The 25,857-nt window shown below is 35.3% G+C and overlaps 2 protein-coding genes and 1 long non-coding RNA gene across 8 annotated transcripts in view; 1 reads left to right on the plus strand and 2 right to left on the minus strand.

The window, feature by feature from the left end:
* Nucleotides 1-25,857, plus strand: part of LOC135694734 (mitogen-activated protein kinase kinase kinase 1) — a 27,122-nt gene continuing 1,265 nt past the window's right edge. The window contains exons 1-16 of one of the 6 annotated variants that reach the window (XM_065213584.2): nucleotides 1-293; nucleotides 3,434-3,505; nucleotides 6,775-7,008; nucleotides 9,667-9,783; nucleotides 10,697-10,970; nucleotides 11,246-11,348; nucleotides 12,196-12,349; nucleotides 12,827-13,045; nucleotides 13,738-13,859; nucleotides 14,722-15,706; nucleotides 16,914-17,057; nucleotides 17,645-17,807; nucleotides 18,389-18,520; nucleotides 19,220-19,362; nucleotides 19,939-20,070; nucleotides 20,593-20,763. In XM_065213584.2, the coding sequence (XP_065069656.2) occupies nucleotides 225-293; nucleotides 3,434-3,505; nucleotides 6,775-7,008; nucleotides 9,667-9,783; nucleotides 10,697-10,970; nucleotides 11,246-11,348; nucleotides 12,196-12,349; nucleotides 12,827-13,045; nucleotides 13,738-13,859; nucleotides 14,722-15,706; nucleotides 16,914-17,057; nucleotides 17,645-17,807; nucleotides 18,389-18,520; nucleotides 19,220-19,362; nucleotides 19,939-20,070; nucleotides 20,593-20,736 (3,207 nt within the window). In that variant the 5' untranslated portion in view covers nucleotides 1-224 and the 3' untranslated portion in view covers nucleotides 20,737-20,763. The other 5 variants (XM_065213583.2, XM_065213587.2, XM_065213588.2 and 2 more) reach the window with 5 other exon arrangements.
* On the minus strand, nucleotides 4,645-6,893 carry LOC135694744 (uncharacterized). Its single transcript, XR_010517201.2, has 2 exons — nucleotides 6,756-6,893; nucleotides 4,645-5,261 (listed from the first exon to the last, which is right to left on the minus strand). It is a non-coding gene; the product is annotated as an uncharacterized LOC135694744 (long non-coding RNA).
* LOC135694739 (uncharacterized) overlaps nucleotides 23,124-25,857 on the minus strand; it is a 4,923-nt gene continuing 2,189 nt past the window's right edge. The window contains exon 2 of the mRNA XM_065213598.2: nucleotides 23,124-25,687. Within this exon, the coding sequence (XP_065069670.2) occupies nucleotides 25,366-25,687 (322 nt within the window). The 3' untranslated portion in view covers nucleotides 23,124-25,365. The remainder of the gene's footprint in view (nucleotides 25,688-25,857) is intronic.

Below are 25,857 nucleotides of genomic sequence, written 5' to 3' on the forward strand. Positions count from 1 at the left end.
TATAGAAGCCGCAAAATACACATTCAAATCATGTTTATTTTCATCAACCAATAAATAATTTGTAAGTGATTTTTTATTGTCTTTTAGTCCAATCAAAGCTTGTTATTTATTTTAAATCCATTACGTCATTCTTCGTTTACACGCGGTTATTTCGAACAGTGTTGTGCTTATGCTGATGAATCACTGGAGAGCCTTCTACTACAACTTTGTCATAAACAACAAAGATGTCGCTGGAATACACGAAGGATCAGCCTTTGCTTGCTTCTAAGATTAAATGGACATCACAACCATCGGTAAATGTCTTATTTTCGTAATCTCAACAGTAGTTCTGTAGACGCGCGAGTTTTCGCATCACGCACAAGGCAAAGACCTGTTTTAGGCCACATTTGACAGTACAAGTACATACTGCTTGCTATGTTTGGATTGGGAAGTTTTGCTGATTTTGCATAAGAAAGTTCTTTATGATAATAAAATCCCAATTCTTTACATTAAACTTTGAAGTGAAGTAGCAGCATTAGTTTCTAGGCCTATCAGACCTATGGATAACGCCTCATATTCCAAGAATTCTGCCTTATAAACAATACACGCCTTCTTTTCTTTATCAAAGTGGTTTTTGGCCTGTAAAATGTTTTAGTCCAGGAGACTATGGTGAGATAATTTCTTTTCTGTGAAATTCAAGTTAAAATTGTTGCCAAGGTTTCCCCACCTATAACTGTCTCCTGTTAATTTTGACATGAATCTATTAACAGTTATGTAGCCATTTAGATTGCTAGATGTTTTTGAGAAATATTTTTAAATTTAGATTCAAGATTCTAGTTATGAATAGAAATACAGCTTTTCAGAAGGGGGTGCCTTCTCAAATTTACGGCTTTTTGACGGGATGGCTTCCAAAATTTGAACCTGAATGTTGTCAGTCAGTAGGTTGTCACATTTGGTTCCAAATAAGTAACAGATGGTGCCTCAGAATATTTCTCTGATATGCATATGTAAACCCTCTCTTTATGGTTTGAAATATAAGACCTGTTTTAATGTGATGCAGTTATTATAACTTTTTACAGCATTGAAAAGGGTGAAGGCATTTATGTTTCCACTTTCTTATGCATACATAATCTTTGAAATTTTGCACTGCAAAAGGTTTGTTTATTACCAATTTATTTTGCCAAAAGTTACAGCATCATATAAGCTCTATTTGAATCTATTGACAAAGTAAAGATCACTGATTTCTGGTCCTAGAAAATTCGCTAAACCAAGTAAAATATATAATTAGAGGATGTCAATGTTTAATCTTTGTTAAACAGCTATTTCAAATCAAAAGGACTCTCTGGTAGCCTGAACCATGCTGTTGGGAATCTTGGTAAATTTGCATTGCCCATCAGCATACAGCGATCCTACCTTGAACTTTGGGTTTGCGGGACTATAGTGTAGGGCAAGTTTTTGCTATCAATAATTTGGAATGTATATCATGAAAAGGTGCTGGGGTCATCATGGGCCCCTAGCCCCTTAATGGCACTGCTCCTGGGCACACTAGCAGAATCCAAATTTGCTTTTCATGTATAATTTATTTACAGTATAACCTTGGAAAAGTTTTGTTTATTTTGCTCTTCAACATAACTAAATACTTGCAAGCTTCTCTGATGTTGTAGTTTTATATTTGTTAAATTTTCAAGGGTATAATCACTCTGATAAGTTATTCTGCCGTGAAACTGTGGGAAAAAGAGAAAAATTGAAAATGCATCATCTATCAATTGCTGCAGACCTCAAACCACTGAAATAAGCTTCAATAATTTCGTTAAGGCTAGGGATTGTTGCACTTTGTTATAAAGGATTTTGGCACAACTCACAAGTCTGATTATTCGTTAAATTCAACCTTTGCGAAACCTTTGCGCTTTTGGCGTTTGCCTCGTTTAATAAAAATTTCAAACGAGACTGCGTCATAATAGCCCGTTTGTTTTGAATCTTTGAATCGACTGTCCATTACTTTTTGGGCTGTGGCTTCCATGGACTGATGGACTAGCGACATTGATTTAAGTATAAATCTTCTAGTAAGTTCTCATCAAAATTATTTTAGAAAAGCGTTGTCTTTACGAATGGTAAGTTTGTTTTATAATTCATTTGTTTTTAAAATGCTTCTGGGAATTTTATATTTCCAATTGGTTCTGGCTTCGTGGTTTGAACGCCGCTGGTAGAGTGGTCGAATGTTGTTTAAATTTCTTACGCATTGACAATACTTTATTTTGAAACCATGCTGTTAGGTCGGACGTTTTGTTAGTTTATTTTGCGTAATGTTAACGGATTAGAATATAAACTGCTCATTGGCCAACACTTGTAACAAAGAAAACAACTAGGAGGGATGCATGTCATTAATAATTAACGGTAAAATTCCAATCTGCAAATTGAAACTCAGCTCTCGATTCATCTGGTTCGATGCACGAATGTTGCCCTGAGTAAATCTTTCGCTCCAAAAATTACGTGTCACGCATACTTTTACAACGAATATCGATTCATTCAGAGTTTGTTTTTGAGAGGTAAGTGCGTAATTTGTTCAGAAAATAAGAGTTCCTTTTTATTGAAACGGCATCATATTTTCTGACGTTCTTTGACTGTTTTCTCTTTTCACATGGCTTCTAGAGGACCAATTGTTTCAATCAAATGCTATTTTTTTTACTATGATAGCCACTTCATGGCTATTCACTAAGTATTTTGATTTACAAAGGAAAAAATTATGTGCTGAATAAATGACAGGGGCAAGAGGATATATTTTCAAGATATTGAAAATACAAAGATGTCAAGATGATTATCAGATAGAATGTGTTGTATTCTTGAATTTCTTGATAGTTTTGCATTATGTTGTCAGATTGATTAATAAATGAACTAGGTTTATAGGTAGTCTGATTAACAGAAAACTCTAGATGTTAAGTTACAGCCTGTGATAAGAAGAGTAGATTGAATATATCCATACCATTCAGAATATCAATGCAATCTGAATTTATTAGAAAACTGATATATATCTATTGCCTGGCAGATCTATAATGAAAAGACTTGGTTAACAAAATTTTAGGCTTGAAACTTTACCTCAGCTTTTAATGAATTTTATAGCTGCTTAAAATGGCATTTCCTTCATCGCATTGTATTTCTTGAAAATCATAAAATCTTCTTTGTCAGAACTGAAATATTTTTGCCTACCTAGGACAAGTGTCACCCATTAAGCTTTGACACAACTGCAGAAATCAAGGGTCAGAATTAATCTAAAAAACTGATGCAAATCTTGGTGTTCTAATGCATATAAGGTTTTATGCATCTAATCATGCTATGTATGTTCCAAATTGTTGATGTCTGAATTGACTCTCTAGATATTATGCTTTTCTCTAGACATTCTGATTTCTGAAGAGACATTATGCTTTTGAACTAAACATTTGATTATGGTCCTTCCTAGCTGGAACCAAACAAGCAGATCAAAGCAACCATGTCAAATAGCAGCCAAAACCAAAGATCACCATCTCCACTGGTAAGCTGCATTGGTGTTATAAAATTTTCAATATGAAAGAGGAAGATATTTTTGTAGAATTAGGTGATATCCAGTAATTTAATTTTCTGATAATTCAAAATACTATTGGTTATTTTAATGAATTTATTTCTGATTTTGGCCTCAAGGGTTCTCCATAAGTCCTTTGTGCATTCACAGTTATTTTTTTTAGTTAGCTCAAAATGTGTAGCTTTTTCAATTAAGGTTGTAACTATTTTCTGAATTAGGTTAAGTTCAGGTGTCAGGCATTCAAAAAAATAAACTTTTTCCATGATCAAGAAATTTGATTGCAGTTTTTATGACAGAAAAATGCCATATGGACCTGTAGTTATTCCACAGAAGCAATACTTTTGTATCCCTCTTTTTCAAAATCCTGCTGCAATGAATGGAAAATTGCCTGGGTTTGATGAATAATGTATGATAGTTTTGTCTTTTCCTTAAATATCAAATCTCGAGTTTTCCTCTGACTCAATAAAGTTATTGAATTCAGTGTTAGCTTGTTGCTCCTTGTGCTGACTGAACAGCTATTCCTCAACATTGTTTAGGTATCTTAAGAATGTATTTTTCTTTAGATTTTTGCTGTTCTATACTATTGCCATGCATACCTACAAAATTCAGACTTTTGAAAGCATTTATTTCAAGATGTCCAGACCATAGAATCCCAGCATTTTCATGGAAACTCTAGTATGATCAAACAATCTCCTTTCCACTGAAATGTGAAAAACAAGTGAATCATTGACCAAAAAGTTTTCAATCCCCCAGTTAAAAAGTTATCCCATCAATTGGTTTACCCAAAAAAGTTTGTCAATGATTTCTAGAGAATTTTTATATTACCACCTGTACACAGTTCACAACTGTGAAAAGCTTTCTTCAGATCATGGTTTGCCTACTATTGAATGCATGTTATGTATAATGGAATATCATGACGGATCATGAACTTCCAAAAAGAAAGAAATTTTTCAAATTTCCTCCGTACTTTTTCTATTTCTATTTCAAAGGAAATTTTGATTTTTAAAGGGCAGCGGCTAGGTTGGTAGTGATTTGAGACATATTAAGTGAGCCTATTGTTTAAATTTACTCTTGTTGCGGTACAAATGTGGCACTTTTTGCAGAAAAACACATTTTGTATCATCAGAGAGTTTCAAATAGAGTTTGCTAATAAAGAGAGACCAGCACATCAGATTTTTTCAAATATACATTGGAAATAGAAATACTTTGAAACTGCGTTAAGCAAATAGAGTTGGAATGAATCAACCCTAGCATCTATATTTGCTTGTTATTTTGGTGATATAGGCCTTAAAACGGCTCTTTGTAAGTATACATAATCGCAGCCTAGATCGTATTTTCTTGTAAATCGCTTTGTGGACATTATTCTTAAAACGCATACATATAACTACTGACAAGTCTTAACATTGGCTCAACCGGTGTAAACCTCTTTATATGTCCTGTTTGCAGTATCTCGCAACTGATCTGCGAATTAGTTCAATTATCTCTCCGCACCCATTACTGCATAATGTAATCGCAGATGACTTCGTTAGCTACAAGGCTATCTTCTGTTTATCATTTGAGAAATACGTCGTGTACTGCGTTACATACTGCCTATCACTTCATCATCGTGGTTTGGAACGTCATCGAATTGGGCATCTCGTGTCTTTGATTCGCGTTTTTCTGTTTGTAAACAAACGTAATGTCGACTGTTAGTCATTCAGTGCACTTCCAGGCATGTTTTATTTGCCACCTGTAATGGACGTAAAAGAAGAAACCAGTGAGAAGATGTTTTAAAAACAAGCATTATTTGATTTTGAAATCTTCTCTGAACACAAGACTGCACGTGATATTGCATCAAAGACGAATTTTTTGGCCACAGTATGGCGAACCACCTCAATACAGACTGGGTAATTAAAATTGTGTCGTCCATTTCTATTCTCCAATGCGCACTAAATAAAATTTAACGCTCTTAATGGATTCACTTTTTCCACTGAATGAGTTTTAAGCATTTTGTGGATTGTTGGCCGAATTGTCGAATAGGAGAACTCCTAGCCTACAGGATCATTTTTAACTAGAGAGTCTATCGTAGCCAATGTCATTTTCCAACACTGGCCTAGAATACTTTTCATCTTAGTGCTATAGAGATAATAACATATGTGCAGTCAAGACCATTCATGTTATTTATTAGAAATTTGTGTTAACTTTCCTTACTGACATGCCTTGTTATTGTTTTGTTTTGCGTCTGAATAGCCCAGGCTTTCCGAAAGTTTTGTATGCTCCATGCCTATCTTTTTGCTGTAAGGAATTCTCAGGAGATGGCAATTCCATTTCTTTTAGATATTCATACTACATTGCCATTCATGCAATCCCAGTGTCGACTTTTTAGTGAAACCCCCTTTTCTGGACATAGCTGTCTTTATCAATCCAACTCTTCATTAAGGTTTTATTCCATAGAAAATTTTCTTTTCTGTTAGAGCATAGTTATGTTAGCATAAACAAAACTCGACTCTTGTCCTAAAGAAGTAAGTCCTAGTTGCCATTGTTGTACCTTCGTCAATAGATTGTGTTTTATATTTCCCAACCGGCCTAAACGATGGGGAATATTCTTACTCTTCGTTTGGTTTCAATTAAGTAGCCGAAGAAAGCTTTTTGCGGTTACAAGGTGTTCTGGTTTTCCAATTAAAGACACTGAGATTAATTCTAAGACTTCGAATGGATTACCCAGACGCTATAATTTCGAGAAAAGTGTTTTTGCAATGATTAAATTGGGGATTTTTGTAATAATTTTATCAAAATCTCTACTGCCGAAAGCCATTTTGTCAAAATTTTTTCGTTGCTAATCGTTTTCAATTTGAGTTAGACGATTAACGATGGTCGATGATCTAGTTGACCTTTTGAACACAATATTTGTTGATCTTCAGAGTAAAGAGAATCTCGTTAACAGACCTCTTCATTGGCTTTTGCTTCGTCGCTTTTAGAAGCCAACTTTGTTTTTAGCTCTTTTATTTTCAGTTTTGTATAGCCCGTACGTCTTGCTACGAAATACATTTGTTTACAGGCACAAAACAATATTATGAAGTGGCCTAACTTCAAAATAATGTTGATCAAACATTGTTCAAAAAATTAAAAAATTCAGTTCATGTATATTTAATGAGAGAAACTAGGATTATCGAAACTGTAAAGGTAGCAATATTGTGTTTGCATACGGTGCGTGTTTAACGAAGATTATAATGACAGTTCTAACCTACAATATCTTTCGATAGGTTGACAAGCCGGTTTTTAATCACAGACGTCGTAGTCCATCCCCAAAGTCAATGGTTTCTGGACGATCGAATTCTGAGAACGTGCTGGACAATGATCTATCTGCAAAAATGAAGAAAATCGTCCAGAAAGCAATGAGAGCCAGGCTATATCTTCTACACCAAGGCGGTCCGCTGACATTCCTTATTGGTGGTGATTCACCTGAGCACAAGTATCGTGTTACGATTGGGAAACAGGTACTTAATTATCGTGTAAATCTGTCTTAAACTTGTGAAATATCCTCAAAGCTTTGCCTATTTACACCGCCTGTTTTACGGAGGCCTCCAAGCAAAACCATTTCAGCTTAGCCTGTGTTACCCAAATTCCAAAAAGAGATTTACTTTTTGCTCATATTCAAACATTCACGACCAAATAATCCCTACAATTCTTGTTCAATATTCCTTAAGCGGACGTTTAATTAATTTTTTATGTTTAGTCCTATGAACCTTGCAGGGAGAAGATTGCACCGTTATGTAACTGCTGATATTACAGGTTTTTCTTAATCCATAAGTATAGGGTTTATTGGTGATCTCATGTACCTTCATTTGCAAGAGCTGTTTTGCTTTTAATTCTTATTGACAATGTTTTAAGAAGGCTCATATTTTTAGCTTTATTTTATTTTTGCTGCAACATTGAGCTTTTGATACAACATTATGAAGTACTTGATAAAACACAGTATAGATAAAAGCTTGAAATTTAATTTATTTTGAAATTTATTTCGTGACATTGGATTCTCGTCGTCGTATTGCTTTGTTCCTGTATACCTTTCATAGATAAAAGCTGTCAGGAAAATACTCCGCCATACGTTGAAAACAATTGAATATTACATTTTTTGCTAAAAGTAAACCCAGTAAGAACAGAACAGAAACAGAGCAGCAATATTAAAAAGAAAAAGCTGCATCTTTTGGTTATGATATAAAGCAATTTGACAAGCTTTGGAGGAAAAGGCCATGTAGAATGTGATATTGGCATTCAATGAATGATTGGAATAGTTAGTGGAATATTTGCTAGAATTGTTAAAAGTTCGAATAATTAAGCGTTGGCTTAAATGGGGATGTGTATAAAAGGAGAAACATTTTCTTTCATTTAGGGTGAGGGGAGTCGCTAGTTCTCTGTTCTTCCAGGCGTAGGAATCACGAATTCTCGTCATATCGAGAGGAAGGAGCTGGGCACTGCTCAATAAGCATAGCTTCTCAAAGTCTTAAAGCTACTTTCAGAAGTTTGATAGTAGCAGATACAAATAACAAATAAAGATTATCAAGCAGTTGATTCACCTGGTTTTAAGTTATGTCATTCCTACCCTATTTTATTGACCTACCTTAATTTATTTCGAGCATAGCGTTAAACACGTTCTTATACATTAACAGCTTCAGGCAGCAATCAGTTACATTACAGGCAATCAAAATTCTTGACAATCATTCTGCCAGTTGTTATTTACATCTATTCATTTTGCAACGTCATCAAACACATGTAGTCTGCGTCAGACAAAAAGAAAGTGTCGACTTAAAAGAAGCGAATCTGCATCGATTTTTATGAAAATGTTGACTCCATACCAATGTTTCTATGACCCATCTGTAAAAGGCAATGTTGCCTGTCGATTCGATCAATTCAAGAGCTTACAAAGATAATTAAGTAATTTACAGAGGTTAAAAGCGCGACAAGCAGAAAATTGTCAGCTCAAATTCATGTCTATAGTTTAACGTAAAAGCTCTTTTGTAATTAGCCCTTTACAATGTGTCAGCAGATGTTTATAATGTAATCATCGTATTTCAGACTGGGCGGTATCTCCTACCAGTCATGCACATTGTTTGGTGTCGCCCTTCATAACAAAAATGATTAAGTTCAAGCTGTGGTTTTTTCCTAAACCGAATCTGTCCAAGGCATATGAATTTTGATTCATTGAGCGACGTTCTCCAACAAGTATCTGCTAATAAGCGAAAGAGTTTGTTTATATCAGGATACAGTTAGTGGTTTTATAAGGTTACGCAGAAGTACTGTTTTATTATTTTTTGAAAAAGAAAACCAAAAAGGAAGAAATACATGCTTGTCGATGATAAATTATTGAGTGATTCATATGCCAAGTTCTGGAGCACCGGGAACAAAATTTTAGCCGTTGACATCTAAAATAGCTTTAAGAACAAAACATTCTGCAAATTTTTGTTATGGAGGAGCACTTGTTTTACCACCTATAGTTTTTGTTTTTTAAATACCGTCTTTCTTTCGCTTTTTCTTTACCAAATTTTGGGGTATAGAGTCTGAAACAGATTAGGATTGCCGGATAAACTGTCGTATAGGGTTACTGTACAAAATCGCCAAAAATATTTCGAGAAGAGCTTTTAACTGTGTTCTGCTGAATATTTTGTCCACAATAGTTGTACCCGGTCCAGAATTTTGAAATCTTAATCGTAATTTTTGAAACGAAAATTTTCTTTGTAAGTGCTAAAAAGCAAAGTAGGTTAAGCATGCCCGGAAATCTCTTAAGTGGTTTCGCAGGAATCTATTCCCAACTGAAGGAAAAGCAAACAGAAAAAGACGCAAAGAAGAAGGTAAAAAATGAACGAAAAATAATTAAGCTAGATTTCGGAAATTGTAAATATCGGGTAGCAGAAATTTAGATGGTAATTTCGCCATTGGTTGGAATAAATAATAGCCCATTGTTACGTTTCCCAATCGGCAACAGAAGACTTATTCTCAACGTAAATCCTGTATTGCCGCTTTTTTCAGTTATAAACGCGACGCTGAGCCTGAAAGATTGATTGACGGGACAAAGTTCCTTTAACAATCAGCCAACAGTTGTCTACATAACAAAGTTTTGGTGTTATGTTTGATAGTTCTAATTCTGTTCTTTTTACTAGTCCTGCAGCTGTGGTAAAGGCCCCCATTGCATTCACGTGTTATTTGTCATGCTTCGTGTGTTTCAACTGAAAGAAACCGATCCTTTGCTGTGGGCAAAAGAGCTGAAAAATTACGAGGTACGAGCTGCGTTTTATTTCATCATTTAAGTAGCTTGAAAGTATGGTAATGTTGCTTTTGTTCTCCTTTGCAGAAATCTTTTATGTCTCTGTCTAGCTATAACCAATTCGTTCATACATCAGCCTTTCATTGTCGTCATAATACCAGAAAAGGGAACGGAGATGGGCAACATACCCTCTTTCGAGAAAATTAAGTGCTTTGTAGTTTAGTTGACTTTGCTATCTCAAGCTGGAATGTGACAAACCTGAATTTCAATAGTATTTTGCAGATGGTGTTCAGTAGATACTTTCGTCCAAGAATGGGACCTTTTTGCCTATTAAGTATTAACCTTTAGCTACTCACACTTACCAATGAAAAACAGGCCTCCCTACCTCTGCGAAGGTTTATTGTTATCTCTCAGTTATTTTCTAATTCATTTCATTCAACCGAAAATAACAACATTTATTTAGTAGCTAATTAAAATTACGTATAAGAGTCTTTCGAACAGTAGTACCACTCAGTTTAGCATTTTGCTAATAAACATCAGCATGTCAAACATAAATCAATTTACAAAGAGTACGAAAAGAAAAATATCATCAACTTAACACAAGATTGCTGAACCTAATAACTCTAGCTAGAAAATGAAAACCTAGACATAAGTTTGGCATAAAGTAAAATGAAAAATCACCACTACAGTACAGATGCTCTGATATCCTTAGGGGAGGGGTGGGAGGGAATTCTTATCCGCAAAATAGCTATCGACGTGTGAACTTAAAATTTCAGTACAGACTATTTATACTGACACAACTTCACGTGTAAAACAACTTAAAATCACTATCACGCTTGCAGCACAACACTATTGTAACCTTCTTGAAGACTCTATTCTCTTTCTTCTCCTGGAACTAAATAAATTCAGTGATGTTCTCTCTTAAGGTGGAAAGTCTCTTCCGAACGTACCACAAACGGCTTGCCAATCTTGCAAAAGGAAAGAGGCAGCCTATAACTGATGGAAGCAAGAAGTCGTCACAACAAACCGAAGTAGCATCGACATCACAAAGCTCCACCAGTGGTTCGAATTCGCTGCCAAAAGAAAAAGATGATGACGAAACGTGTCCGATTTGTTTGCTCGAGATGGTCGAAGGCGAAAGTATGACTATATGTACAGAAGGCTGTTTAAACAAGCTGCACCATCACTGCATGTCTATCTGTAAGTTGTTATTTGCAATGTACTATAACTCCTCCTTGTTTGTGTTTAAAAGCTTGCAAAACAGAATTATACCATAGACAGTTGCAGTTGAGCTCATTTTGTTTACGATCCAGACTTTGCTCACACTTTGCTACTCTACTATACAACTAGGGGGGGATTTTAGCTAGTATAAACAGCCTTTCGATTCCTCTACCTTTTTGAGTGCTGAAATGAATTATTAACAATATGCTTGTTATCGTTGAAGCGCTTTCTGGTAATGTAAATGTCTGTTTTAGGGGCACAAGAATGCAAGAGACGTCATGAACCAATGCTTTGCCCTCTCTGTCGAACAGAATGGAAATCAGCAAGGAAGCGAGCAGCAATGCCTGTAAAAACGAGGTAAGTTTTACGAACTTTTAAAGAAGAATCTTTTCTATCTGTACCAAAATACTTGCTCCTCAATTTTGTCCCGCGTTTACACTGAATCAATTAATAAACTACTGCCAAATTCCAATAGACAGTTTCGGTATCCCTAAATCTGAGAAAAGAAGCAGAAAAGTTCCTCACGAGTCATTCACTAAGCTGTCCTTGCCTTGTATGAATATGTTGTTTCTGATTTATAAAGGTTCTGTTGTTATTTTTATACTTAAGAAAAATCATTTTCCATAATTTGTCACGCTAGATACATATTTTTTGAGTGTTTACATCAAATTATGTTGATTGGTTATGACATTGCTTGTTCGTTGTGAAAATTTAAAGTTCTAAGAATGTTTATTGGGTAGTTCTTTATCAGTTTCATCATGCTCCTTACTATAGCGAGATGAATATACCTCACAAGGGTATAACCTTAATCCCCCCTTTTCAAATGTGATATATTCTCCTCCCAAAGACTTTGAGTCTGCATGCATGCTACCCTCCCAGGGCCCAAGCTACTCCTGCAGGGGTACCAAAGAAACAATGGAGATAACAAAAAACATTCTTTTTCTACGTTTCTTGCATTATCAGACCACTTCTAAACGACTGCCATCGTAATATTATATAATATTGCAACATGGCAATATTTCATGATATTGCAGTTATATATATTCATTGTTGCAGAGATTCTATATGCTTGCATTCAGCATAAGTTTATCACGGCTATTTAGAGCACTTGATTTCTATAGGCTCCCTCAAGGTTCAGAGTTTTCATTTTTACTATTAGATTGTTCCTTGTGGATTTCAACAAGTATGAACATTGTTTTTATAGCTTGAATTCTCCAAGGATGGCAACAGTGCTAGGTGGAAGTCAACAACGAGAATCAGTGTCACCAACTTTGAACATTGTTCAAGAAGATGTCGGCCTACCTAAAGGAGAAGTTATTCCTGATGATTCGAGAGAGTTGACACAGTCATGGGTGCAGGTGAAAAACCTTTCTATTTACCATACTTGTCTCATTTATGCATTGCATATAGACTAAATAAATCAGAAATGTTTGTATAGAAGATACCGATAAAAATAATGTATATGTCAGATAGTTTTCCTACATTGACCTTTCAAAAGCAGTAAGGACTGCTTCCCTCGTTTTTTTATTTTGCCATAAATCCATCTCTTGTCAATTTACGTAACAATATTTTCTTGATATTTAGGGCTTAATGTTCTTAAGACTTTTGAAGCTTTATGGAACTTCCTCCTCATCCTAAATAGAGTTTGGATTTCTCAGTAAGGTTTGACATAGAACTTTTCAAATTGATCAGTTTTTCTCAAAAGCTTTTGTACTTGTAAATGAATTTAGCACTCACCAACCTAAAAGCGAGGACGCCAAATGGTACAACAGCTTTCTTCAATGAATTAAACATTAGCGTTCACACGCCTTCATTTCATCAACACTGCATTTTAGATATTCGGGAATGACATGGTTGCTTGTTTGCTCTCGAGAGATTGGAAAAACAGAGAGACAGGATTAAAGTACATGAGTCGCAAAGTGACAAAAGTTTTAAATGAGAGACGAACGACGACATCTTACCAAGAAACAAGATGGAGTGTTCTAGATGTTTGCTGCTCCGTTCTGAAGCACATGTCAAGTGATCCTGTCTACAATGTTTATGTTGGAGCTCTGGTAAGCTGATGATTTCATATTAGATGCTTCCTGGTGCAAAACTCTAGATACGGATCCTAAATCAAAGCAAACATTTAACACCTTATTCCTTCACCATAATCAAAATAAGGTTACCTACCTCAACCATGATTAGATTGGCTCAGGTATCGTTTATCTCACATGGAGACCAAATCATAGCAATTGCAAATTACTTCGCTAATGCCCCCCTATAAACTAGGTGGCAAATATGGTTTTTAAGTTCTGTTATATATCTTTATCAATAGAACATGACATACTTCATTAGTATCTTACAATACAACATAACCTATATTGCTATCAAACGACTAAACAAAATAAAGGATTATAGATAAATTTTGAAAAGATTGAACAATAAGGGATTGAATTTGAGTTTTGCCTGACTTTTCATAACAAATATTCACTCATTTATATATGCCTATGAAAGTACTCGAAAGATGTGAATCAATCCACATTGAAGAGTTGAGAAGGTCTTGGTTGCTTTTATCGTAGTGTTCTTTATAAAGTTGTTTACCTCATCGAGCAGCTGGCTAACTGCAAATTTTCTGATTCATCGAGTCTTTATGCTCTTTAAAACTGTTCTCCCATGATGATTTTAAAATTCCTTGCTCATTTTCGTTTTCTATTCCCTGTCATTTGCAAGTCAATGATTTTATTCCATTGTTCTCCATTTTCAGCGTACGTTTCGAGCAATGCTAAGCTGTGTCAATGTGCGCCGTCATGACGATGTGGCGACGTTTTACGAGATGGTTCAACCAGTCATCGAGAAGATTATTTTGAAATGTGCTGACAGTAATAGGTGAGAAATTAATGTGCACCCATTGTAAAAAGTTCCACACAATTATGTGGTGTTATCATATTTTAAAAATTGTCTGCTATTTTCATTGTATAGGAACATCAACATGTGGCGAATGAGTTGTTGATAATCTCCTTTAGGCCATCTCCTGTTGCTACGAATTTTCATTCCGACTTCTATGGAAGCTCTACAGTAAACAAAATGCCCCTCTTTTCGAACAAAATTTTCTTTCCCTTTGCAGTCATAAAAGGTGATTCTGTGTTAAAGTTTCTAGCCAATTTTAGTGCCATCACACCATTAGTGCAAATAAAATCAATCTTCTTAAAACCGTATTGCTAAGTGAGGCAAAATCTTACTGCATTAAGTCTTTTAACCTTTTGGTACTGCCTTGGATGAAGGAAAAGCACGGCCTTTAACTTCAACGCGGACTTTCATAAAACTTGAATGCCAATTGCAATTTCTCATAACATTTCAGAATTGATGAAATTCTTGAAGGAGAATAAATATTCGTGCGCCATTCAACGTCTTGCATTTAAGCCAATACTAAAGCTTGTTTGCGACAGTAATATGTTTTTGGGAAAGCTTAAAACTGGTCAGTATATTTTTGAGCATCATTAAAAACTACGATCTAAGTCAGATTCTCTAAATCCAAAGGCAGTCATATCACCGAATCGTCGTTTAATTACGCCTTGCTTTTTATGTGTAAACATATCGATCGAAATATCGTTACTTCTTTTTTGTCAATACATTAGAACAGCCATGAACAGTGTAGAACGCAGATTTCGATTGTTACCAAACATTTACTTTATATCAATGTTCTGAAGGCCTAACGCAGCATCATTGACAAAGCAATTCTTTTTTCGAGGCGAGTGACGGTAGTATCATTGAAGATTCTTCAAGAGTTTGTCAAATGGGACAGTCAGCCAAGAGATAACCAAGCAGCATGCAAGGTGCAGTCCTCGGGTTTCGATTTCATAGTCGAGCTGCTAGAGAAATACGAAAATCGTGGGGACTCTTCGTGGCAATGGCGTCTCGGGTTTCTTGTGTTCTTGAAAAGAGTTTTTGATGAAAATCTAGAATTTGTTATAGGCATACCAGAAGAGGATCTTGACGAACTATCTATTCAGCCAGTGTCATTAGATTCAGATTTTGACATGAGCAACTTTCTTGAAACCTTGGAGCAAAATATAGATCATGTTTCTGGAGAAAAGCTTTTTGATGAGGAATCTCTTTCGAAACTTAGAGCGATTCTCCGATTTTGCGCCACCTCCTCAAATTGTAAACACAAAAATGTTTGGAAGATGGCGCTTAGTCTGCTTATACGAACGACTCAAATTGTTGCAAAGGATAGAGAGACGTTTAATAGCTTGAAAGTCTTATTGAAGAGTTTAAAACCAAATATACAACATATTCTTCAAAGACAATTATCTAGCGATAGATTAAGAACTCCGACCAGCATGAGTCCTCCTGCTGAAGATTACGCACCAGATGATATGATCATAAACGAAGCGATTGATCTCGGAGCAGCTGGAACATCAACTCCTGTTCGATCAGGAAGCCCATTAAAATGTGACAGGCGCTCTGGCACAGGATTTTTAACCCCACCACCAACCCCTCCAAAGTCTGAAAGTGCCACTGCTTCGCCTCTTAATAATACAGATTCACCAAGGTCTAGACTGAGTCAGTTACGAGAAATGTATGTTCCAAAGTGCGAGGAGCTAGTGGCACAAGAAGAAGCTGAAGCACTTGCTATGGCTATTAACATGTCACTTACCAAAATGCAGTCGGTCGTTCCTGACCAACTGTCCCAAGGGAAGGATGATGACATCATAATAAGGGTGCAACCGGAAGTAAGTAATTAAGAATATATCCTTCTGGTAACATAAAGCTAGATTTCTGCTTTTGGTATTTCATATTGCCTTTCTTCAACCTTAATAACCAACTTCTTTTCTAATTTTATTCAAAATCGCTAAACTGTCGCAGCCATTTGCTTTCGTTTTCAAGATGCATTAAAGGTTTGGCCGAACGAATAAAACAGCCTCAAACAGTACAAAACATTTTTGTACCAGCATTGTTGGACGATGTTTTATGACCTGGCCAAGCGAATCAAACAAATGTTAAAACATATGTTATGATTAAGCGCTGCCGCACAGCTTCCTACAGTTACTCCGCTGCATTTGCCAAATTTGAACCTACTGCGCTTGTGTACGTAAAGCAGATGTTTTAAGGGATGGCCAAACGAACGCAACATTGTCGATCAAACATGAGAACAAAAGAGATGTTTTACGAATTGTTTAATGGAAACCAAATTTTGCAAAACATCTTGAAACATCGTTAAACATTGTGGCCTAATGAATAAACATGTTTATGCAACAATGTTGAATGATGTTTTATGCCGATGTTTTATTCATTGGCCAGGGATCAAGTAATTTTAGCATTTTCTTAGCATTGAATAATTCTGATGCCCAGATGTAAGAGAAGGTTTAAGAAAAGATTGATAGAGTTTTTTTCTTCCAACAAATTGTGTTTATTTGTAGCCAGTGAAAGTACCAACATGGTTGCAAGTATAATTGCGAGGAAATATATAAGGAAGTAATTGAAAGACTCAGTGAAAGAGAAAGAAAGTTGTGGAAATGTTCTATATAGCAAAAAATGTCATGAACAGCTTGGTTTTTTAATAAAATGATTTCAGGAATTGAAACAAGAGTTTGAAGCGCTTATTTAGACCTATATTTATAATATCAAGTGCATTTTATCTATAGGTCAAAATGATAACATGATAATTTAGTCACGCGTGCCTGTCCCAAATTATTTTTTCTACGTTTTCAGGTTTGATTTGGTTAGCAAAATCATGTATTATTGGATGAAGTGGCATGATTTAAACATCTACATGATGAAGTGGCATGAATTTAGTCTCTTGTGATTGGAAAATTATCTCGCTAACGTCCCGGTTGCCCTCTAATTTTAGGGTCAAAGATATGTTGATTAAATTTCCAATTGTAACTAAGAAAATTTACATTATTGGCCTATTTATAATCGCCTAATTGCTTTTTTCAGAGTGAAAAAGACGAGCATGATGGCAAGCATGTCTACCTTGAGAATAGTCAATGGAGGAAAGGGGGTCTTCTTGGAACTGGCGCATACTCTTCCTGTTTTGAGGTCTCTGATATCAAAACTGGAAGGCTAATGGCTGTAAAACAGGTATGCTAATTTTGAATGGGAAATCCGTAGAACCTGTATTAGAGAGATTCATAACTTCAGCTGTCTGCTTGCTTCAACACTACGTTAACGCCATGATTTGCAGATCATATACAAACATTTTGATTTCAATTGAAAGCTAAAAAAATTGTATAATATATATATATATATATATAAATATATATATATATATATATATATATATATATATATATATAAAGCCATGTATAGCTGTGCGGTGGAAAGAAACAAATAATAAAGCAAAGAAAACGCAATAAGAAATCGTCAGAAATTAGAATGTGCATTATCAATTTGATATGATAATATGCATATTCACGGTCCTCTTTCCCCGCTGCCGGGGAGAGAAGGTCCTATGGCCCAGATTGGTTTGAAACACCAAAACAGTTTTGTTGCAAAATCTTTATCATGGGTTTTCAATTTGCTCCTGCTCCCCCCCCATCCCACTTTCCAGCTTGTGCTGGAGACTTTCAATCTAACGTGCCATTATTTTCATCTTCATAGTTGGTATATCGTCCTTTCTGTAATGTAACATTACTGTAATTGACATCTTTCATCATTTTGTCATTCAGGTATCATTCTATAGAAACAGTTTGACAGAGCAAGAAAAGGTGAAAAAGGCTGTTCTTGATGAGATCAATCTAATGTATCGTTTACATCATCCACATATTGTAAATTGTTTGGGTGCAACTCAACATTTGGGTCATTTCAATATTTTCATGGAAATAATGCCAGGTAAACATTTAATAACCATTATTTTGATGATTTTTTTGTTTCTTTCTGCCCAAGCATATTGACTTTGGGTGACCTATAAAAGACCATTGACCTGTAAGTTAAAAAATTGTTTGTTTGTCATATCGTTTATGCATGCTAAGGATCTTGAAGTTGTAGGATGATCTTCATTTTGTTAATAATGTTAAAAACACAGGCTAGTGTAGGATTCATGCATCAGAACTAGTTCCTCTTCACAGTGATTCAAAATTAGTAATTGATCGTGTTATCTGACATCTCATTGTGTCATTCGGAACAACTTAATTTAAGGTTGTTACTGTTAGCATTATTTCGCAACCTTTTAATATCAACATTGTTTATGTTTTCTGTAGAATGATTTAACTGTTCAGTTATGAGTTAATAAATGACAAACATTTAAAGTGTTATTGCGTCCTAAGAAGTAAGTTGCACACGTGACTACGTTGAATGCAAATTGCACAGAAATATGAAGATGATTTCCGTTTGGATGGATTCATGGCATATATTTTATTGTTCATTGCTGTTTTATCAATTTGCTTTTAATGAACCATTCAATTTTATCGCAGGTGGATCGTTATCAAGGCTGTTATCCCGTTTTGGCGCTTTCCAAAATACTGTTATCTTAAAATATACTAGGCAAATATTAATGGCATTGGCTTATCTTCATGACTACGGATGTCTTCATAGAGATATTAAAGGTAAGGCCAACTAATTAATTAAAAATTCATCAAAAGTATTGTCAACATTTCTGTAGCTGATGGTTTTGTCACACTATTCTTTAAAGCTATCTTTTTCTAATAAAAGCTCGATCCCTCTACTAGCATGGGTTATTTAAATTTTTTTCATGGTGTTATTCTGTTGTGCATCAATGTAACTAAAACGTTGACAAAATATGCAAGCAAAATAACTGCATTTTTGTTAGTCATGATCCTTTGCTATTGATAGGCAGCGTATTTTTTGAAAAAAAACAAACGACTAAATCAGGAGAACATTTGATAACATTTGGAATGGAGTTGAAAGTCTCCTAGGCAACACATTGTAGCATTTGACGATGCAATTGTCATATGAAATAGCCGCAGTGCAAAGCTCTGTCTGCAGATCTTCCTTGCAACTATTTCTCTCCTCGTATATCTAGGCTATCACTGAAGGTTTTATATTTGTTCTTGATTTTGCTTTGTTATTTGTGACGAAATTTACACATATTCACCAATTTTGCCGAGCGTGGTAGCTAAGAAATAATGAGTCATGAAACTTGTAGCAGTTTAGAAGTCAATTTGTAATATAGCTATGTAATGCGTGCATGAACTCAGTCCTTTTCCCTTCCTTGCAAACTTATTTACGCGTCGTATTCAACATCTATATTTTGAATCTAAGGATACCGTTTGGATCTTTTTTAGGCGCAAATATTTTAGCAGATAGCACTGGTCAAGTTGTCAAACTTAGCGATTTTGGAACGTCTTCTAAGCTACTTGCACAAGGAACAGGCTCACATGAGTTTTGTGGCCAGCTTTTAGGGACAATAGCATTCATGGCTCCAGAGGTAACAATGAATTCTGTTTTCATACTGGTGTTTTTCTTATATGTACTACATATAACGCATCCATTCTTGCTGAATAGCTCTCAGGCAATGCCGTTTTTTATTTTTCTTGTAAAGTATTAGATATGTGAGGATATAGTATATTAACACATAAAACTTCATATCGCACCAGATTATCATATTTTGTTTGAGTTATTCAACCTTTTAGTGCTCAATATATGATGCTAATGTATTTCCAGTTACTTTGGCTTGTTGTGATATGTTACTGATACAAAGTGCCAAAATCTTTTCTAGCAATTTTTGGATGACAATGTTTTGATAATTTGTTAAAAAGCTACCTTAATTAAAGCTTTGAAAGTGGAAATTTAGCTTAAAAACGTAGTCATATTATAAGAGATTGCAGTGGAGACAGGATCAAAGCATTTTGATGCAAGGAGTGTAACCAGAATGTTGCATAACCTGATTTTTTACAATCAAATGAAGCTCTCCTGCATACAATCGTTGTAATGATTAGATTCAAAGGTTTTAAAAATCTATATTTCTGCAGAAGTAGCAGTTAAATGTTATATTACCACCTAGGTTATAAGAGGGGAGTCATATGGTCGAAAATGCGATATATGGAGTCTTGGTTGTGTTATTATCGAGATGGCCACGTGTCACCCACCTTGGAATGCAGAAGCTGTGTCAAACCATTTAGCTTTAATGTACAAGGTAAGATTTGAAACATCAAATGAGCTGTGGCTATGCAAGCCTTGTAAACTTTTCCATCAGTTATAATTGTGAAACTTTGGCCACTAGGTATCAGGGGGTAGTGCTATTAAACGTAGGGGGTCCTCGCAACCAATTCTTTCAAAAACGATAACCAGAAGTAGAAAAGGATTTTCTCATTAACAAGGATGCGCATCCCCCTAGCTCTATACCTCTGTTAGGTATACAGCTACTACCTAGTTTTTACCGAGAGACTGAACTATTTTGTCGTTTAATAAGATTCAACTCTAAAGAATAAATTTTAAAGGGAAGCTGAGACTACCATACAGTGATTCGCCTCAGTAAAGAATAGTTTCAAAACAGGGGATTACGGAATGCATACCTTATTTCTAGCTTTGTTCTTGTTCTTGTTTTTGTTTTTGTCCGGTAGTCCGCTGCTTTTTGTAGATAACTGAGATAAAAGTGTCTATTATTATATGAATTGTTCGTAATGAAGCTGAGTTTTGTGTATCATTTTCTCCACAGATTGCTAGTGCAACAAACCCACCACCGATACCAGATCAATTAGAGCCAGGTATGCGGGATGTAGCATTGCGTTGCCTTGAGCCAAAAGAATCTGATAGACCAGCCGCTCTCGATCTTTTGAAGCATGCCGTTTTCAGAGTTTAAGAACGGATGAACCGTGAACTTGCTCTGGTGAGACCTTGTTTTCTATTATGCTGTGGCATAGGATGAAAACATTGATGCATCCTTTACTGATTTAATTGTGCGGTGCAACATTTAACTTTTTCATTCTATAAGGACTGGTCCATACTTTGCATTGATGCCTCAAACATTATCGGAATGATAATGTGCAAAAAATGCGCGTTAGGTTATAAATGTGAAGGAAACATGCAGCAACCCCATAACGCACGGCGACAAACAATCATGCAGGGGTGAACCCAATGAAAACGCCCGCATCTCAAAGTCAGGTGATGCATGGAAGATTGCAGACTCTTTGGATCTTGCAGACTGGCTACTTTTGGTCTACGGCAATCTTTGCTTACTTTCTCCCAGAAGCCAATTTAAAATTCTTTACCCTCAAGGGCAGTGTTGACAAGTGTCCACTACGTAAAGTCTGCTCAAAACTTTTAAAAGTGTATCAGTTTGAGGATCAATATAGCAGCTTCAAGGAAGGTAGATTTCGGTGGAAGGATATTGGCTGGTGATTATGATATTGTGTAGGTCATTCACTGCTGTTTGATTCAGATTCCGTTCACAGTACTATCTTTTCCTAAAATGCCGTTTTGAATTTATCCATTGTTGCCTTGCATTTAAGTTGTCACGGCATAAAAACAGATATATTTGAAAGCGTTGTTTGAAAAGGAGCAAAACGAAAATGGACCTGAGTCGAAATATGCAATGTCGATGCAAAAATACCGGAACAATTTTCAAATGTACATAATGTGATGACTGTGCTAATTTTTCAAGCGAAGCAGTATGAACTGCCAGTTAAAAGGGGACATTTTGGCCAAGAATCGAAATGAAGACAGCACAATGAAGATGGATTCATAAGAAAATCGCCTTGGACATTGCAAGTTCACGACATTGGCATTGAGAATGTTTACTATTTAAGAACAGGGTGATAATATATACAAAGTTTGGTGACCTTGTTTGTACCAAAATATACGCTAAACAAAAAACCCTTTCGTTGACAATCCTGTATGTGTATGGTGGCAGAAGGACTGCACGGAAACCTGCACCAATTGGCCTGTGTGATGAAAAGTACGTTTCTCGCTTTTTGAGGGTGTAGAATTAGATTCCTCACAAATTGGCGAATTTGATTAATGTGATTTGACAAATAACTCCAATTGAATGATCTTCCGGCTATGATATTTTAAAAAGGGCTTGAACTTTTTATGTTGATCAATGGGTTTTTGTCATGGTTTCAGTCTTCGTCATTATTGTCATATGTCAGGTAAGTCACACGCATGATATATTTCATGCGTGCGATTCACCCTCTTAGCCAGGGTCCCCAACAACAAGGGGCAATGGGGCCATTCCCCCCACTTTTGCAAAACAAAATATATTTTTAACAAATCATTTGTTATAAGTTTTAAGTCCCCCCCCCTTACTTTCCTATTTGTGTCGGAGTCTATGTTACCTATTTGGCTTTTTTATTGAAAACGTTACTTTTGGTGGGCGCTTACTTTCAGCATTGCGTGTATTTCGGGATTTAAAAATCACACATAAAAATGCATATTGCGCTAATTCTTTGATTGTACTTAGTTTCGAAAACTTTAGGGCAAGTACCTAATCATTTGAAAGAATCATGACCATCCCATCTTTAAAATAATAATTTTCGAGCAGTTTATTCAAGTTGAGATTTATCTGTACTATGGTTCGCAGTTCAATTTTGTTACTTTTCCTTGTTTCTACTACAATTAAACGCAAGTGAAAAAATGAAGGTGAAAAGAACAAAAATGATTAAAAAAATGTAAAATAACAGTTAGTCTGGGTAAAAACGGGAATGGAAAATTTTCAGCGCTTCTGCATTACTGCCTGTTCACTAGTGGAATTTGAACAAAGCAAACCAATTAGCCCACTGACACAGAGAAATTGGGCAACTCTTTCAAACGTTTATTTTTATCACAACACCCAGGTCTCAAAGATAGACGCACGGGCGTGCGGTCGTTCTTAGCGTGAAGCTATTGTACGTGAAAGTACAGTAGCAAGTACGACTCTGTATGATAAAACCAGCTGGAAAGAAATCGTCAATACAATCTAAGGATAGAAACATCGGAAATTAATGCATTTCCCCGCCCCACATACTTTTTATCAGCCCAAAAAGACCTGCGAACTGTCATAAACATATCGCCTAAAACAAGTGCGAAGAGATTGGCATCCTGGATTTGGTCGAAAATTGATTTTTATGTCTTTGCTGTCCCTCGATTGCATGTTACTGTCCTAAATAATTTGAGTGTTGCTTTTTTCCAACTGTATGATATTTTGATTGTAGATAGGGTATGCAACAATTTTATATGAAACACAGATACTATGTTATTCCCTGTGTTAGAGTCAACGTAATTATTATTGTAAACCATTACTGTGTTCTTACTAAAAGTCTTTTTCGTGTTATTCTGTTATTTTCATGTGGCTGTTTGTTCTTGTAGAGAACAAACTTGAGTCCCATCACTACAAGGGGGCATGTGACACACCCTTGAAAAAAATTACATTGTAAAAAGGGAGGATTTTCCTATCTATGGGTGCTAAGTCAACATATTTCCAAGCTTGTTGGCAAATGGGACTTGGAAACCCCCTTGAGCACAATAGCTAGCAACAGGGCTGATTAGGGTAGCGTGAAACAGGAAGCAGATAAGACTTAATTGCAGAATGACATAAAAAGACTTTGAGCAAGTCACCCTTCACAGTATTTTTTAGTTATAGACCATTTGTTGTTTTAGCAAGCCATGTAAATATAGATTAATGCCAATTTGGGAGATGTGTATTTTGAATGGAAGTAAAATATAAACAATTATATTTCAACTAACATTGAAGTTCACTTGTTCATTTTTGCTTGCAATTGAAATTTTTCAACCAACCCAATGTTTGCTAAAGAATAAGCTTTTCGAGACAAATCAAGCTGCTATAGATATTTTTAATCAATTATATCATGAAAATAAATTAATAAGTATATCGCAAAGAATGTAATAAATTATCCCTCATAACATGAAACAGAGCAACTTTGAATGTATGTTTTACAAAAAATGTTTATTATTTTGAATCTGAATCATCCTAATAAAAGTTCCTTTAACTGATATTTGTTCTTGAGTTAGAGTCCATAATTATTTCAGAAATCTACTTCTAATCCTTGAAATCTGTTGTTTCTCGACCCACTGAAATAATAAACGACTCTATTCTAAAGATTTTTGTACTCTTCTCTTTTTATGATTTCAACAAAAGTTGCATTAATGTTGTACAAAAGATTTTGTAGAAGGATGCAGATGATATAATACTGAACTTGCAAAAGTGAATAAGTGAACCTGCAAGATTGTCATTCCATTTGTTCTTGTAAATAGTGGATAAATTTGATTTTGACAGTGTAAATTAGACTTTGAAGTGATCAATTTAGATTGATATATGATGTGTTTCATTACCTGTTATTCTATTCTATTTTTCTAAACATTTTAAGCAAAATGCTTTCTTCAGTATTGGACTACAAAATAGCTAGGCTGGTGTTTTTGACTTGCTGGTGGGTTAAAAATTTGGTAAGATTACCCCTTCCTTCAATTTCTTGCTGCTATTTGTTGGCATAAAACTTCAATTTAACAAAGCCATGAGGTGCTTTTCAATAAAATGATTATTAAATTCATGCAATTTCATGCTATTTGTTGGCATAAAACTTCGATTTAGCAAAGCCATGAAGTGCTTTTCAATAAAATGATTATTAAATGGCAGAAAATCATGATTTGCCTAAAGCTATGCACATGAAGCAATGCATGATTTATCAAATCCATTTTAGTAATTTTAAAAGATATCAAAAACATTTTTGATAAACACTACATTCTTGAGAGAAACTTGATAAACACAAATTAACTCAAGTATACAAAAATCCAGCATGTTATAGTTTCAACAAAAATATTGAAGCAAATTGGCACTGCAAAATTAAGAGAATTAGTGCTCAAAATGCATGCAGGTTCCAATTTTGCTTTTATATCATTGATGAATTCAATATGACCTTTCTATTTGCATTCAAAAGGTGTTAATACGGGTCGTGGAAAAGATAGGAAATGATACTTGTATGTGAAAGGTGGAAATGTTATCTTTTCAATGAGATGTGGCAATTAAAAGTGGCCAGTGAAAGTGGCAATTAAACAAGACCAGCAAAGTGACCATCAAAAGCATAGCTGGTCCCAAATATGATATTGTGTGTTACTACTATGAGGTGCTCGACCCAATGTTGCTTTTATTCTGCTTCTTAGTTGGAAAGGTCTGGTACCTGGTAGGAGAAAATCAGAATATTGCAAGAACACAAACAAAATGAACAGATCCAAGCAATAAATTCAATAAATTACAATAGGGATGTTGGATGTTGGCTACAGTATGAAAACTAAAAAAAAGCATCAATGGTTTGCCATAGTTTAGGTTAGTTGACACAAATAGAGCAACGGAAGAAGTAATCACTTTGGTCAAATTTGGCAATCGCTGAATATTGAGGCTTCATTATCAGCAAGAGTTATCAACCTTGCAGCCTTTTGTAGGATGCCAATTGGTCTTTGTTGAAGAACATGACTTTATCTAAAAGGCCAGCTTATATTGTCAGTCATTGGCTGAGTTATCCAATGTCATCTGCACTGGAATCACTATATCACTTTCAGACCTAGGCAGGACTAAAATTGTAGAAGAGCCATTTTCATTGCCACTTTGATCATAACTCACAATTGTTATTTGGCTTTCATGGAGACCCTGAACCATTTCAGAACTTTCATTGTCCAAAATGTAAGCCAAATTGTCTGCATTTTTCTCAATGTCCTTTGTATTTGAAATCCTATCACCAAAAATCATGCTATTTTCCTTTAGAAAAGATGTAGCCCAGGTTTTATCAATGACCATATCACCTCCAAATTCAAACAGTAGAGACCTAGTATAAAGAGAAACCCTTTTTAGATTGAAAAATTGACAAACCTAAATTGAAGGTTAAGAAAACATTTTAGAACATACTTAAACTTTTTGTCTGACACTCTTTAGAGTATAAAGCATCAGAACATAGATCAGAACACTAAACGCATATATTCTAAGTTGCTTGATGAT

The sequence above is a fragment of the Rhopilema esculentum genome, chromosome 8 (genome assembly GCF_057945365.1).
Source record: "Rhopilema esculentum isolate cy_ngs chromosome 8, ASM5794536v1, whole genome shotgun sequence".
In the NCBI taxonomy this organism is placed as follows: domain Eukaryota; kingdom Metazoa; phylum Cnidaria; class Scyphozoa; order Rhizostomeae; family Rhizostomatidae; genus Rhopilema; species Rhopilema esculentum.